Here is a 16,949-nt window from a genome sequence, read left to right on the forward strand (position 1 = left end):
CATTGCACCAGCCCCTTGCCAGGCGATGGTATATTATGACTGGTATCCGTCGTCATCGTATTGGTGTGGCTGTCAATCATGGCCACCTGGGCAGACATGCTACTGTTTCGATGATGATGGCTACCAGTCGTAATATACTATTTTCTGCCAATTGCCCAGTATTGTCTGCTAAGCACCCAGAAGAGGCCGAGGGCGATGCTGGGTGCTGGCGGACGTGGGGCTGGCAGACGTGGGGCTGCATTGCTACACAGCAGCAGCCCCTTGCCTTTTGGCAGATGATGGTATTTTATGATTGGTAACCGTCATCGTCGTACTGGTATGGCTGTCACTCATGCTGCACCGTCGGCTGCCACCTTAAGATGTAAAAAATAGATTTGTTCTGTATTCATATGCTTCCCCTTCCTCCGTGAAATCAATGGCCTGCTAAGCCCAGGGTTTTCATTTTAATCTTTGGGGGGACCATTCTGTGTGACAGTTGTTTGTGTTTCTCCCTGTTCCTGTACCTGTACGCCATGTCGTCACTCGGCCCTCCCTCCCTCCCGCCCTCCCTCCTTCTCCTGGTCCATCAGATACTACTTTCGCGCCTTTTTTCTGACCAGGCGCCATAGCTAGCACTGGGATCATGGAGCCCGCTCAGATCACCGCGGCAATTATGAGCACTATGAACACCACGCGCATTGTCCTGGAGTATATGCAGAGCCAGGACATGCCAAGGCGAAACCCGGACCAGGCGAGGAGGCGATTGCAGCGCGGCGACGAGAGTGATGAGGAAATTGACATGGACATAGACCTCTCACAAGGCACAGGCACCAGCAATGTGGAAATCATGGTGTCACTGGGGCAGGTTGATGCCGTGGAACGCCGATTCTGGGCCCGGGAAACAAGCACAGACTGGTGGGACCGCATCGTGCTGCAGGTATGGGACGATTCCCAGTGGCTGCGAAACTTTCGCATGCGTAAGGGCACTTTCATGGAACTTTGTGACTTGCTGTCCCCTGCCCTGAAACGCCAGGATACCAAGATGAGAGCAGCCCTCACAGTTGAGAAGCGAGTGGCGATAGCCCTGTGGAAGCTTGCAACGCCAGACAGCTACCGGTCAGTCGGGAATCAATTTGGAGTGGGCAAATCTACAGTGGGGGCTGCTGTGATCCAATTTGCCAGGGCAATGAAAGACCTGGTGATAGCAAGGGTAGTGACTCTGGGCAACGTGCAGTCAATAGTGGATGGTTTTGCTGAAATGGGATTCCCAAACTGTGGCGGGGCCATAGACGGAACCCATATCCCTATCTTGTCACCGGAGCACCAAGCCACCGACTACATAAACCGCAAGGGGTACTTTTCAATGCTGCTGCAAGCCCTGGTGGATCACAAGGGACGTTTCACCAACATCAACGTGGGATGGCCGGGAAAGGTACATGATGCTCGCGTCTTCAGGAACTCTGCTCTGTTTCGAAAGCTGGAGGAAGGGACTTTCTTCCCGGACCAGAAAGTGACCATTGGGGATGTTGAAATGCCTATCGTGATCCTTGGGGACCCAGCCTACCCCTTAATGCCATGGCTCATGAAGCCGTACACAGGCAGCCTGGACAGGAGTCAGGACCTGTTCAACTACAGGCTGAGCAAGTGCCGAATGGTGGTGGAATGTGCATTTGGACGTTTAAAAGCGCGCTGGCGCAGCTTACTGACTCGCTCAGACCTCAGCGAAAAGAATATCCCCATTGTTATTGCTACTTGCTGTGCGCTCCACAATATCTGTGAGAGTAAGGGGGAGACCTTTATGGCGGGGTGGGAGGTTGAGGCAACTCGCCTGGCCGCTGATTACGCGCAGCCAGACACCAGGGCGGTTAGAGGAGCACAGCAGGGCGCGGTGCGCATCAGAGAAGCTTTGAAAACGAGTTTTGTGACTGGCCAGGCTACTGTGTGAAACTTCTGTTTGTTTCTCCTTGATGAACCCTCCAAACCCCCCCCACCGACCCGGTTCACTCTACTTCCCTGTAAACCAACCACCCCACCCCACCCTCCCCTCCCGCTTGCAGAGGCAATAAAGTCATTTTTTTTTAACATTCATGCATTCTTTATTAGTTCCTTACAGAGGTAGGGGGATAATTGCCAAGGTAGCCTGGGATGGGTGGGGGAGGAGGGATGGAAAAGGACACACTGCATTTTAAAACTTTAACTCTTATTGAAGGCCAGCCTTCTGATGCTTGGGCGATCATCTGGGGTGGAGTGACTGGGTGGACGGAGGCCCCCCCACCGTGTTCTTGGGCGTCTGGGTGAGGAGGCTATGGAACTTGGGGAGGAGGGCTGTTGGTTACACAGGGGCTGTAGCGGCGGTCTCTGCTCCTGCTGCCTTTCCTGCAACTCAACCATACGCTCGAGCATATCAGTTTGATGCTCCAGCAGACGGAGCATTGCCTCTTGCCGTCTGTCTGCAAGCTGACGCCACCTATCGTCTTCAGCCCGCCACTTGCTCTGTTCTTCCCGCGATTCAGCCCGCCACCTCTCCTCTCGTTCATATTGGGCTTTTCTCATCTCCGTCATTGACTGCCTCCACGCATTCTGCTGTGCTCTATCAGCCTGGGCGGACATCTGCAGCTCCGTGAACATCTCGTCCCTCGTCCTACGTTTTCTCTTTCTAATGTTCACGAGCCTCTGCGAAGGAGAAACATTTGCAGCTGGCGGAGGAGAAGGGAGAGGTGGTTAAAAAAGACACATTTTAGAGAACAATGGGTACACTCTTTCATTACAAGGTCGCATATTTCGGCTTGCAGGCAGCCATCGTAGGCCACAGTGTTTTGGCTTTTTTAACCTTCTTAACATGCGGGAAAGGTTGCAAACAGCAGCGCATTTCCCATATCAAGGATGAATTGGGTTGTCCATTTAAAATGGGGTTTCAATGTAAAAGGAGTGGCTGCGGTTTCCCGGTTAACATGCGGCACAAACACAAGTAAACCCCCCCCCCACACACACACACACGATTCTCTGGGATGATCACTTCACCCCTCCCCCCACCGCGTGGTTAACAGCGGGGAACATTTCTGGTCAGAAGAGCAGGAACGGGCGCCTCTGAATGTCCCCTTAATAAAATCACCCCATTTCAACCAGGAGAGCTTTCTGGAGATGTCCCTGGAGGATTTCCGCTCCATCCCCGTACACGTTAACAGACTTTTCCAGTAGATGTACTGGCCGCGATTGCCAGGGCAAAGTAATCATTAAACACGCTTGCTTTTTTTTTGTAATGTTTACAAATAGTTACAAAGTTACACTCACCAGAGGTCTCCTGTGTGCCCTGAGGGTCTTGGGTGAGTTCGGGGGTTACTGGTTCCAGGTCCAGGGTCACAAACATATCCTGGCTGTTGGGGAAACCGGTTTCTCCGCTTCCTTGCTGCTGTGAGCTACCTACAGTACCTCCATCGTCATCTTCCTCGTTCCCCGAACCGTCTTCCCTGTGTGTTTCTCCAGTGAGAGAGTCATAGCACACGGTTGGGGTAGTGGTGGCTGCACCCCCTAGGATCGCATGCAGCTCCGCGTAGTAGCGGCAAGTTTGTGGCTCTGCCCCGGACCTTCCGTTTGCTTCTCTGGCTTTGTGGTAAGCTTGCCGTAGCTCCTTAATTTTCACGCGGCACTGCTGTGTGTCCCTGTTATGGCCTCGGTCCTTCATGGCCTTGGAGATCTTTTCTAATACTTTTCCATTTCTTTTACTGCTACGGAGTTCAGCTATCACTGCTTCATCTCCCCATATGGCGAGCAGATCTCGTACCTCCCGTTCGGTCCATGCTGGAGCTCTTTTGCGATCCTGGGAGGACTCCATCACGGTTACCTGTGCTGATGAGCTCTGCGGGGTCACCTGTGCTCTCCACGCTGGGCAAACAGGAAATGAAATTCAAACCTTCGCGGGTCTTTTCCTGTCTACCTGGTCAGTGCATCTGAGTTGAGAGTGCTGTCCAGAGCGGTCACAATGAAGCACTGTGGGATAGCTCCCGGAGGCCAATAACGTCGAATTCCGTCCACACTACCCCAATTCCGACCCGCAAAGACCGGTTTTATCGCTAATCCCCTCGTCAGAGGTGGTGTAAAGAAACCAGTTTAAAGGACCCTTTAAGTCGAAAGAAAGGGCTTCGTTGTGTGGACGTGTCCAGGCTTAATTCGGTTTAACGCCGCTAAAGTCGACCTAAACCCGTAGTGTAGACCAGGCCTTGTTGTCTAGTGGCCGTCATTAAGACTGAGGAGAGGTCCAGCGGGTGAAGGGGGGAGAAGGTCGCATGTACGGCGCCCCCAACTATGAGGGGTGATTATGAAAAGCAAAGGGACCAGGAGGGGTGGGGGCTAGTTAAGGAGCCCACTCTCCTTGCTGAATTGGTAGTGGAACAAAGCCTGTGCCCATGGAAAGAAACGGTTCAACGAGAAAAACAGGATCGGGCCCAGACAAGCAGGCAGGCAACAGATAAAGAAATTGGAAAACAGCCTTGAGGGCATAGTGTCAGGAGTGAAAAAAAGAATAAGTGCCAACATGGGGAATTTAAATCCCTGAAATAGTACTTGGAATGGTAAAATCTGAGTGGAGTAAGGTGTCATTTTGGGAGATAAGCAAGTGATTTCAGGAAAGAGAGTGAGAAATTAACTCTGCAGAGGGTGGAGAGAATTAATCAGTTGAATGCTGTAAAAGTGTTAGAGAAGAAGAACATTCTTGGTTTCTTTGCAGCAATTCTGAAGGGAAAATGGGCCTTTTCCAGAGGAATATCTGTAACTAATCCAGGAAAAGAGACTGTTCAATTGACATCATCTGACTCTAGACAATTTAGTCAGATTTGCTAAGAGAACATAAGGGACGTCTATTGGAACTTAACTGCCCCTAAGTGGATACAAATGTAATCTAGGTACAGCTGTGTACAAATTAAAGCAGTGTAAGGGGTGTTAAGAAAAAGAACTAAATGAACTGGTTTTGTTTAAATAATACCACTAACATCCATTTGAATCTTCCATTCAAAGTTGCAAACACTTGCCAGACACAGGTAATCAGTGTTGTTTAACTTTGGTATTTAGCATTTAACCCTGAAGGTAACTCAACGCTTTACAAAATTTAAAATGTTTTGAAATAAAGGCCAAAATCGTGGCTGCAGCAGGGCAGTCAAAGCCAGGAGAATGGGAAAGATTTTAAATCTGTATTTTGGTAACAAAATAGCAAATAAGAGCTGTAGTAAAAGAGAGAAAGACCGTGCCCCACACTGAGCCTTAAGGTGGCTCTGTGTAATCAAACGGTCACTTTGCCAAAAGGAGCCACAATAGGTTGTGTTTTCCTTTTCAAATCACTGTGTGTTTTGGAAGCAGGAGTTAAAATTTAAAAGTAATCAAAACTCTGGTGAAAGTTGATTGTGTCCCTTTTAAGACAGAGTTTCTGAGCTGCTAATGGCTTTGGATCCAAATGCCAGCTAGAAAGCGTCTGTGTTAATGCAAATTACCTACCTGATAAAGGTAGAAGCCATTGAAACCTGGCCTGCCTATAGAACAAAAACACAGGAAAGTATGGGGGTAATTCCTCTGTTTTGCCTGCTATCAGCAAGGGTATTGGTAAAGAACGGAATATTTTAGGCAATAATCTGCCACCCCCAAAGGGGTAGAAACGTTCTTTTCGTCTTTCAGAAAAACAGGAAAAGCTGATACCAGTTGAAGAGCAACCCAAAAATACCATGAATCTACTGTCACAATAGAAATTGTGTTTTGTGTTCTATGTTTTGTCTCGTGTTGTTTGTCTCATTGCTAGCACTGTTGTGTAGTAAATGCTGCAGGGAAACATTTCTTCTTTGGGAGAAATTGGTTTTGGAGCAGGAATTCTAAATACTGTAGACTTGAAGGTAATTAAGAATAAATTAAGCTCTCTGTCCCAGCTACAGGACAGCCTACTACAGAAACAAATGGAAATGAAAAACCATACTGCTATAGCTATGGGATGTACTGAAATGCAGATACTTACTTTGTCCACCTTGGAACACAAAATGTTTTGGGTAATATTAGGAAACACTAAGGTTTTGATACACTCGCTAAAGCAAAGAAAAAGATCACTGTTTGATACTCATCAGTACGAATGGATGCAGTATGTTTCTAGCATAGTAAGGCCAGAACTTTTAATTGGGGAAATTGTTGTTAAAATTTCACACCAACAGGCTCTGAAAGCAAAGATATGGAAAGTTAGCCCACTCCCCATATTACACATGGGATCTTTCTGGCTACCCTAGACTTCGAGCCAGTGGGCTGTGGGGGGGGCAGGGGGAGGAAGGGAAGCTATTGGACACCAGAGGTTGTACCCAGTGGACTCCTCAAAAGTGGGTGTGCTTGTCCTGGCCTGTTGCTCCAGAGCCCTGTAGTAAAGACATTTTACTAGGATCCTGTATGTGGGATGAATTGGATAATGAGATCAAAGTACTGTATAATGGGCAATGGGTATGTGTTCATTCCTGGGAAGAAATGTTTTGGGAGTATGGAAGTGTTAACAACCCACTAGTAGGCAAATGTAATGTAAGCACTGTGTTTACCAATAATCACATTTACTGTTTGCCACAACCAAAAAGTCTCAGCTTTGCCCAGTTGAGGAAGGAGCTATGTGAAACCCGTGAAGCCGTAGAGACCACTTTAGATAAGGAAAAGGCCAAGCGTAAGGGAATCGTCAGTAAAGACGTCTGGGTATGGCAAATTGGAGACAAGGTAATGTTGCAAAAGCTGGGGAAGGTGGCTCATGCTCTGGACGCCAAATGGGTGGGTCTGTACTCCATTATGAATCACATCTCCCCAGTAGTGTACGAGCTTCAGCTACCCGGTAAATTAAAATGGGCACATGCCAATCAGCTCAAAACACATGTTCTTCTTCGAGTGCTTGCTCATATCCATTCCATTAGGTGTGTGCGCGCCGCGTGCACGATCGTCGGAAGATTTTCTACCCTAGCAACACCGGCGGGTCGGCTGTGGAGCCCCCTAGAGTGGCGCCTTCATGGCGCTGAATATATACCCCAGCCGACCCGGCGCCCCCTTAGTTCCTTCTTACCGCCCCTGACGGTCGTTGGAACTGTGGAGCGCTGCTTAGCTGTTCTCCACTCTCCCTAGCTTAGTTAGTTATTCGCAGTTATAGTTATAGTTATAGTCCTAGTGTTTATAGTTAAATAGTTCAATAGTTTTTAAAAGTTGTTCTAGTTGTTATAATAGTTCAGGGGATTAAGGGGGTCGTCTCCCCCTTTCTCCCCCGGCCGCGGGGCCGGGCTCATGCCCAACGCTCCCGGCTTCAAGCTGTGCGCCTCCTGCGCTAAGCCTATGCCCACGAGCGACCCGCACGACTCCTGTCTGAAGTGCCTGGGAGAGTCCCATCAAACAGATAAGTGCAAGATCTGTAAGGCCTTCAGACCAAGGACCAAGAAGGAGCGGGACTTTCGGCTCCGGCAACTCCTGATGGAGGCGGCACTTAGTCCGGACGCTCCATCTACAAGCCAGGCCCCGGCACCTAGCGCCTCGGTGCGCAGTGCCCCGGCGGCACCGGCCATGCCGACCACGCGAGTGGCGTCGGACAAGCCTCCCCGGCACCGGACCTCGTCGGCACCGCAAGCACAGCAAGTGCCTCGGCGCCGGTCATTATCCCCTGGGCATAAAAAAGCCCATAAGACGGGGACCTCCGTGCCGAAGACGCCGGCTCCCCCAGTGCCGGGGGTAGAGCCGCGTCCGCCGGTGGAGCACTGGAAACAGGTGCCTCCAGCACCGTCAACTCCGGCGCCGAGGCCGTTGAGTCCGGTGCAGATAGCGTCTCCACCGAGGCCGGCGGTGATACAGTGCCTCCCGTCGACGCCAGAGACCTTCGCGGCGGCGAGAGACTTAATAGCTCTCACGGAGCCGGCACCGCCCCAACCACCGGCACCGACGGCACCGTTGACTCGCCCGGTCCAGTCGAGGGGGAAACCTGCCTTGATGCGCCCTCCATCGCAAGGGCTGGAACCTCGGCACCGATCCAGGTCCCGAAGCAGGTCCCCACGCCGCTCGCAGTCCCGGCACCGAATATCACCTCGGCACCGGTCGTACTCGCGGCCAAGATCTTCTTCGCGGCACCGCTCTACGTCTCGGCACCGCTATGATCGTCGGCACCGATCAACGTCGAGACGTAGTTCTCGGCACCGCTACGGTCGACGCTCGACGTCGAGAGGCCGCTCCCGGTACCGGGCATAATCCAGGTCCTCGTCGAGGTCCAGATCCGACTCCCGGCACCGACGAGGTCATCGGCACTGGTCGCGGTCCCGGCACCGATCGCCGGCACCGCGTAGAGATAGATCATCTCCGGACCGGCACCGTGCGGCACCGCAGCCCACGGGAATCGTCTCGACGCTCTCGGCACCACCATGGCCATCGAGATCGGTGTCTCGCTCCTCGGAGGACCTCTCGAGATCGGCATACCCCCGTCAGGGGCAAGCCGAGGAACAGGACTTGGGCCATTGGCAGAACATAACAGAGGACCATTCTCATGGCCCATCTCACTGGTCGTTTTGGACCCCGTGGGCGTACCATCAGGCGCAAGGGGCTCCAATTGCTTCGACCTCTCGCTCCGGTCACTCTGCTAGAAGGGCCCCGGAGTCCACCATCTCTCGGCCTCCGCCAGGGGGCATGGAGGCTTCCGTGTCCGCACCACCTGACGCCCTGGACTCAAGCGCAGGTGATGCTCCGGCCCAGGAGCAGGGAGACCAGGACCCTCCCTTGGATCCTGTTCCACCGGAGGCATCTTCCTCTTCCTCTCCAGATGAGGCAGTGGCGGGCACATCGTGCACAGGTCCACCTCCAATAGATCTTCGGGCTCACCAGGATCTTCTGCGTAGGATGGCCCGTAATATGGACCTGCAGGCAGAGGAGATAGTGGAGGTGCACGACCCCATCGTGAATATCCTCGGAGCGGATGCCCCATCGAGGGTGGCGTTACCCCTGATCCGCACGATACAAGCCAATGCATCTACGATATGGCAGACTCCTGCCTCTATCCCACCCACAGCGAGAGGGGTGGAAAGGAAATACTTTGTCCCGTCTAAAGACTACGGGTACTTGTATACCCACCCCCAGCCGTGTTCACTGGTGGTGGCATCAGTGAACGCAAGGGAGCGTCACGGTCAGCAGGCCGCAGCGCCCAAATCGAAGGAGGCTAAGCGCCTTGATTTGTTCGGCCGTAAAGTTTACTCAGCCGGAGGGCTGCAACTTAGAGCGGCTAACCAGCAGGCGCTCTTGAGCCACTATAGCTTTAACTCCTGGAACTCTATGGGGAAGTTCAAGGAGTTGGTTCCCCAAGAGTCCAGGGAGGAGTTTGGAGCCCTGGTAGAGGAGGGTAAGAAGGTGGCTCGGACCTCCTTACAGGCCTCCTTAGACATAGCGGACTCTGCTGCGAGAACCCTGGCCTCAGGTATCGCTATGCGGAGGATCTCCTGGCTCCAGGTTTCGGGTCTGCCTCAGGAACTGCAGCAAACCCTGCAGGATCTACCCTTCAAAGGACAAGGGTTGTTTTCAGAAAAGACGGACTCTCGCCTGCAGAGCCTCAAGGACTCCAGGACGATCATGCGTTCCCTGGGGATGCATGTTGTGGGCCCTCAGCGCAGGCCATTCAGACCACAGCCTCAGCGCTTCTACCCCCCCCGCCTCGTCAGAGACAGGACTCGGCCCGGAGGCGAGGGCGAGGTGGTAGAAGAAGATGGACCGGTCCTCAACCCGGTCAGAACCAGGGGCCACCTAGACCACCTTCAGGCCCCAGGCAGAACTTTTGAAGGTGCGGTCGAGGACGGCGCCCCAGTCATCCCCCAGGATCCAGCCCCCTCCTTTCGGGATCGCCTTTCCCATTTCCACCGTGCCTGGTCCCTTATAACCTCAGACCGTTGGGTCCTTCGCACGGTGGACAGGGGATATGCTATCCAGTTTTCTTCAATCCCCCCCTCCTCCCCCCCTTCCCCGTCCCTCTTCAGGGACCCTTCTCACGAGCTACTTCTTATACAGGAAGTTTCCACGCTCCTTGCTATGGGGGCCATAGAGGAGGTTCCAGTGGAGCTAAGGGGCAGGGGATTCTATTCCCGTTACTTCCTCATTCCCAAGTCCAAAGGAGGTCTGCGACCCATCTTGGACTTGCGCGGACTCAACAAATTCGTAGTAAAGTTGAAGTTCCGCATGGTCTCTCTGGGGGCCATTATCCCTTCCCTCGATCCTGGAGACTGGTTTGCCGCCCTCGACATGAAAGACGCATACTTTCACATCGCAATTTACCCGCCTCACAGACGCTTCCTGCGATTCGTGGTAAACAAGGTGCACTACCAATTTGCAGTCCTTCCCTTCGGCCTATCCTCAGCCCCAAGGGTGTTCACGAAATGTATGGCTGTCGTGGCAGCGTACCTTCGTCGGCAAGGGATACAGGTGTTCCCGTACCTAGACGACTGGCTGGTACGCGGTCGCACCAAAGAGCAAGTTCGAGCTCACGTCCACATAATAGTGCACACATTCAACGAGTTGGGCATCCTACTCAACAAGGACAAATCCACTCTAGAACCTACCCAGAGAATAGAATTCATCGGCGCAGTTCTAGACTCCAGGCGTGCACAAGCCATCCTGCCAGACAACCGCTTTTGCACCATCACGAGCCTCATTCAAGGGCTCAAGGCCTTCCCAACTACCACGGTGAGGTCGTGCCTTACCCTGCTGGGTCACATGGCTTCCTTCACATACGTAACCAGGCATGCCAGACTTCGGCTTCGCCCACTCCAGACCTGGGTGTCATCAATATACCGCCCACATCGGGACAGCCTGAACATGGTGGTCACGGTCCCGAACTCGGTCCTGACCTCCCTCACCTGGTGGCTAGATCACAAGGTGGTTTGCGAGGGGATGCCATTTCACGCCCCACAACCCTCTCTGCACCTGGTCACAGACGCTTCGTCTCTGGGTTGGGGCGCCCATCTCAACGAACACCATACCCAGGGCCTGTGGACTGCACCCCAGATAGCTCTGCACATCAATGTTCGGGAGCTGATGGCGGTGCGCCTGGCGTGCCAGGCATTTCTCAACCTCCTACGTGGCCGCTGTGTGTTAGTTCTCATCGACAACACCACGGCCATGTTTTACATCAACAAGCAAGGAGGAGCACGTTCGTCAATTCTATGCCAAGAGGCCATTCGCCTGTGGGACTTCTGCATCGCCCACTCAATCCATCTCACGGCATCGTTCCTCCCTGGAGTCCAGAACACTTTAGCGGACCGACTCAGCAGGTCCTTTCAGACGCACGAGTGGTCTATCCGTCCGGACATCATACATTCCGTTTTCCAGAAGTGGGGGTTTCCCCAGATAGACCTGTTTGCATCTCGAGACAACAGGAAGTGCCACGTGTTCTGCTCCCTGCAAGGTCGAGCTCCGGGCTCCCTCTCGGATGCGTTTCTCCTTCCCTGGAAAGACCACCTGTTTTATGCCTTCCCTCCATTTCCTCTGGTCCACAAGGTACTGCTCAAATTGCGCAGAGACCAGGCACAGGTGATTCTGATCGCCCCAGCGTGGCCGAGACAACATTGGTACACCACGTTGTTGGAGCTCTCGGTTCAGACACCGATCCCGCTTCCATTATGCCCGGATCTCATCTCTCAGGACCACGGCCGCCTGCGTCACCCCGACCTGCAATCACTCCACCTCACGGCGTGGCTGCTCCATGGTTCACCCAGGCAGAGCAGCAGTGCTCGCACTCTGTCCAACAGATTCTGCTGAGCAGTAGGAAGCCCTCAACACGGACCACATACTTGGCCAAGTGGAAGCGGTTCTCCTGTTGGTGCGAACAACGAGCCACGTCCCCGTTACAGGCACCTATTCCTCTCATATTGGAATATCTCCTCTCCCTAAAACAGCAAGGGTTGGCGATATCTTCAATTAGAGTTCACCTGGCCGCTATATCGGCTTTTCACCCAGGGGAACTCGCGTCTTCGGTATTCTCTAACCCGATGGTCGTTAGATTCCTCAAGGGCTTAGACCGGATGTACCCACAGCAACGTCAGCCCGTTCCGACGTGGGACCTCAACCTGGTTCTCTCCAAGCTCACAGGTCCTCCATTCGAGCCACTGGCCACCTGTTCGCTTCTGTACCTGTCCTGGAAGACAGCCTTCCTCGTAGCCATCACCTCAGCAAGGCGCGTTTCTGAACTCAGGGCGCTTACATCTGAGCCCCCTTACACAGTTTTTCATAAGGATAAAGTGCAGCTTCGTCCACATCCTGCCTTTCTCCCTAAGGTGGTTTCTCCTTTTCATATCAACCAGGATATATTTCTCCCGGTTTTTCATCCTAAACCACATGCCACTCGCCAGGATCAACGTTTGCATTCCCTGGACGTACGCAGGGCCCTGGCCTTCTATATTGACCGCACAAAGCACTTTAGAAAGACGACGCAACTCTTCGTTGCAGTGGCCGACCGAATGAAAGGCTCACCGGTCTCCTCACAACGCCTATCCTCCTGGATTACGTCTTGCATCCGGACTTGCTATGACCTGGCAGGTGTCTCAGCACCGCACCTCACCGCTCACTCCACGAGGGCCCAGGCTTCCTCGACGGCTTTCCTGGCACAAGTTCCGATCCAGGACATTTGTAGAGCAGCGGTTTGGTCATCAGTCCACACATTTACAGCTCACTATGCACTAGTGCAGCAGTCCAGAGACGATGCTGCTTTCGGATCAGCGGTTTTGCACACAGCAATGTCTCACTCCGACCCCACCACCTAAGTTGGGCTTGGGAGTCACCTAATGGAATGGATATGAGCAAGCACTCGAAGAAGAAAAGACGGTTACTCACCGTTGTAACTGTTGTTCTTCGAGATGTGTTGCTCATATCCATTCCAAACCCGCCCCCCGTCCCCACTGTCGGAGTAGCCGGCAAGAAGGAACTGAGGGGGCGCCGGGTCGGCTGGGGTATATATTCAGCGCCATGAAGGCGCCACTCTAGGGGGCTCCACAGCCGACCCGCCGGTGTTGCTAGGGTAGAAAATCTTCCGACGATCGTGCACGCGGCGCGCACACACCTAATGGAATGGATATGAGCAACACATCTCGAAGAACAACAGTTACAACGGTGAGTAACCGTCTTTTTCTTCCTAAATTTTTGGTCATGGCATCGTGGGCCTCAGTTGTGGACCAGCCACCTGTCTGGATCATCTGGGTTTCTAGCTATCCATGAAATTATCTGGCTAATTATAATTTTGAAAAAGGGAGAATACCTCCAAAGGCTCTCCCTGGCTCGAGCTGCTGATGGGGCCCAAGTCACATTGTGGCGCAAGGCTGGAGGGAAGGTGCCTTAGAGACAGTACATAGTTTGGATAGACACAGCAGGGCCACAGCAAAATACCTGGTAGGTGGCCCTGAACCTCCCCTGGATCCCATTGGGACAAACTCTACTCCTCCTGTGGTGGCCTGGAGCGAAATGGGAAGCCCTTTGATGAGTGATAGCGATCCCTGAATGCAGTATTGTTGTTGTAACCTCCTAAACCAAGCAAACGACATCCACGACGAAAGCCAGGGAGAGCTGTAACGGGACAACTAATAATTTAGGGAGTTTTCATCTGTGCCTCAGCTGGCGCATTTGTGTTGTTCTTTTTCTTTCCCTCTTGCTTTGTTAACAGGACAAAGCAGTAATAGCGAGAGCCCAGGGACACCCCGAATGGGAGTGGTGGGACCGCTCTTGCTGCTTCAAGCCTGCAAAATTCTTCAGGGCAGGGTCATGTATGTATGATGACACATGTCTATGGGAATCCTCGAGTCACCATTGTTTTTGTCCTCCTTTGTTAATTTTACCAGTGTCCAAAATTGGCCCTGGTAAAAGAAAAGGTCAATTATCCATTGGTGGAGGGAAGGGGGGACAATTGTGGCTTAGCATCCTAGGAAGGTGGCATCACCTATTATCTGGGATTGGGTGGTCCATCGCGACGTGTGGAAGATGGCTCCCCCCAATAACGCAGCTAAGCGGTATGTGCTGATTACATCCTCTAGCAGCACATATGGATTGCAGAGGGCAACATATGGATTGGCAACTGTGGCCTATGGAGCCCCCTCAAATGGTGTATAAAGAGAGGGCGGTGCCAGGCCGCTTTTATGAGCTTGGTCGACACATCTGTTGGGAAGGGGAGGCATCGGGATATGCCCCCACTGCAGCACATCTTTTTACCAATATTGGCTGGTGTATGCAATTGTTGCTGGCCTAACAATTTTGTGCATTCTGTATTGCTGTTGATGTAGAAGGCCAACAGTAACCCTTGCCACCGTATCAGAGGGAGGATGGAAGCCTAAGTGGTGACCCCTCCCAACAAAATGTTGATTTGGGGTCAAGGGGGGGAATGTCACACCACAATGCCCCCTCGCTCAGGGAGCTCCCCGGGAAGGCAGATCAGCATTGTATGTGGCTAATGCTGTTGCGAGCATCGCAAAGCATTTTGGGGAGGGTCAAAGGTGTGTGAGTTTAGAGTGGAAGTTTCCTTTGCAGAGGCCAAGGGAGGGGGGGAGAAAGAAGAACTGGTTAACTCAACGCTGTAGCTAGCAAGCTCAGTCCAAAGATAAGAAGCTGACTCCCACCCAAGGCCAGTTGCTGCCTGCCAAGACAGAAGGGGGGAAGTCCAACCCCCACCGCCGACCAGCTGTGAGAAGAGAATGAAACGCAGAGTTGCAGAGATAACGAGAACAGCGCGAGCAATAGAAGGGGAAACAGTCTCCAGAGCTGTGATGTTTTGGGAAACAGGGAAGGCCACAGCAAGCCGGTTTGGACTGGCACAAAGAACACCATGAACAAAGGTCCCTGAAGGAGACGCCCCCCAAAGGAACCCAGGACTTAAAGCCCTCCTGAGTGCTGGAGCAAATCGGAGAGCACAGCGGATTCTTGGATGGCCTGGGCCCAGTACAGCACTCCTGTCCACCCCACCCCCCCTTCTTCATCTTACGTTACACCCAGGCCTGGCCAGCTTTTGGGTTGGGTGTATGTGAGTATGAAAGTTGGTTGGGGCTTGGGGCACTAACGCTTTTCTTCCTTCCCTTGAGTGACGTGTAAGCATTTCCAGCACTCGCCACGATTATTTTATCCATAAAGCTTTAAAATTTAGACACTTAGTGTGCCTCATCATCTCCTCCCAAAAACATCCTGTGGCCGCAGCCTGATCAAATGTGGTCCAAGGGGTGTGGATTTTTCAAACCCTAAGCAATGTTGTTATACTAATATAGGACTGTAGTGTAGACCACACCTTAGATTTTCTGTTGTGTTTTATGCATTTACATCACTTCTCCCCTACCACCTCCTCCTTTGACAGATTAAGAAGTGTGAAAAGACAAGAGGTGTTGTTTCTCATAATGCAAATATTCTCACATAGGAGACCCCTTCCACCAACACACATGGCATAAGAGACCAAAATAATACAGTTCTGGGGGTACATGTAGTACCATTGTAGAAATGTTTTCTAAATTAGCATCCTCACACCTTCCTTGGGGACCCAGTGGTAAGACACATAGGACCAGCCTTGTCTCTGCCAATGCCAAATGAGTCAAATGGTTCAGGTTCCTCAACGCTTGACATTGATGGTGAATAATAGAGCTGAAGGGTCAAATGTTGAGTGGCTAAGTTACCAGCTAAGAGACTAACAGCAGGTCTACACTACGGGGTTAAGTCGACCTAAGTTACGTGACTCCAGCTATGTGAATAACGTAGCTGGAGTTGATGTACCTTAGGTCGACTTACTGTGGTGTCTACACTGTGCTGGGTCGATGGGAGAAACTCTCCTGTCAACTTACCTTATGCTTCTCGTTCCGGTGCAGTACCGGAGTCCACAGGAGAGCGATTGGCGGTTGATTTAGTGGGTCTAGTGAACACCCGCTAAATCGACCCCCGGTGGATCAATCACCGCAGCGTCGATCCACTGGTAAGTGGAGACAAGCCCTTAAAAAATAAAGAAGATGAAAAAGCCAAGAGCTGGAAAAAGCCAGCGAGAGCTGCTTCCATATGGTGGTTTGCCCTCTTCTGGGGTCTGAGCACTCCTGAATATTCATGCCAGTGTCCAACCTTCCATGTCTAAACCTAATTTCCTCACCCCCCCATAATATTGGGGTGCACTTAACCTATAGGCTAGCACAGTCATACCTATTAATGCCAACAAGCTCGTTCTGGAAACCTGTTGCTCTAACCAGTTTCTGGTCGTTACGTCCATGTTCTTGTGGTGTACCTTGTGGTTACTGCGAAGTCCCAAATGTCTTAGGTAGACATGTTTAGTTCCCCAAAATCTAAAAGGGTAACTATTAGGCCATTTATCCATGCTAAAGGTCACAAGCCAAACTTAAGCTAATTTACTTAAGCTAATGATACGAGATACAGGCCAGTTGATCCTCACATTACAGCCAAACATAATAGAATAATCCAATACAAAAATATAAGCCAAATATAATAAAACAAACAACAAACCAATTGTGACGTTATTGACATAAACTGGGACCGTATAGATCATTGTTGCAACCAAGGTCCTGTAGTGGCACCCAAATCTGGTATAAAGGGGGTCAAATGGGGTGTCTAGGACAAGGTTATGGTTTACTGGTTATGATTATGCTGTCTATATGTGTGTATCAGTGTTGTAGTTGAAGTTATGAATATTGGCTCTATACTGTCTGTATGGCAAACTTATGCTATGCTTCTGGGTGACATCCCAGACAAGCTGAGATTAGCTCTGCCTAGCCTGCTTGATGGCCCATTAAGGACCATCAGCTATACAATGGACCCATTGAGAGAAGGCAGATATGCCTTGTAACTCAGCAAAGTATGCAGGGACTGGCCCATGTGACTCCAGACTCCATCTTGCTGTAATTTTCCACAGTAAGAACAAAGAGGTGTTCTTACACCTGGGAAAGACTATATAAGGCTGATGCCTCATCTCCATCTGTTCTTCAATCCTGCTTCTTACCTCTGGA

General features: G+C 51.7%; 2 protein-coding genes across 4 annotated transcripts in view; one reads left to right on the forward strand and one right to left on the reverse strand.

Moving 5' to 3' along the window:
* Positions 1–16,949, forward strand: part of LOC101935438 (zinc finger protein 436-like) — a 321,486-nt gene that overhangs the window by 38,899 nt on the left and 265,638 nt on the right. The window lies entirely within an intron of this gene.
* On the reverse strand, positions 2,017–4,197 carry LOC135975956 (uncharacterized). Its single transcript, XM_065570106.1, has 2 exons — positions 3,271–4,197; positions 2,017–2,675 (listed from the first exon to the last, which is right to left on the reverse strand). The coding sequence occupies exons 1-2, from the start codon at positions 3,809–3,811 to the stop codon at positions 2,173–2,175; spliced, it is 1,044 nt and encodes a 347-aa protein (XP_065426178.1). The 5' UTR covers positions 3,812–4,197; the 3' UTR covers positions 2,017–2,172.

This window comes from Chrysemys picta, chromosome 16 (genome assembly GCF_011386835.1).
Source record: "Chrysemys picta bellii isolate R12L10 chromosome 16, ASM1138683v2, whole genome shotgun sequence".
Lineage (NCBI taxonomy): Eukaryota > Metazoa > Chordata > Testudines > Emydidae > Chrysemys > Chrysemys picta.

Coding starts and splice junctions, on each gene's coding strand:
- LOC135975956 (XM_065570106.1), bottom strand. CDS start 3,811: ATGGAGTCCTCCCAGGATCGCAAAAGAGCTCCAGCATGGACCGAACGG. Junction 2,676..3,270: donor GGGCACACAGGAGACCTCTG/GTGAGTGTAACT, acceptor CTCCTCCGCCAG/CTGCAAATGTTTCTCCTTCG.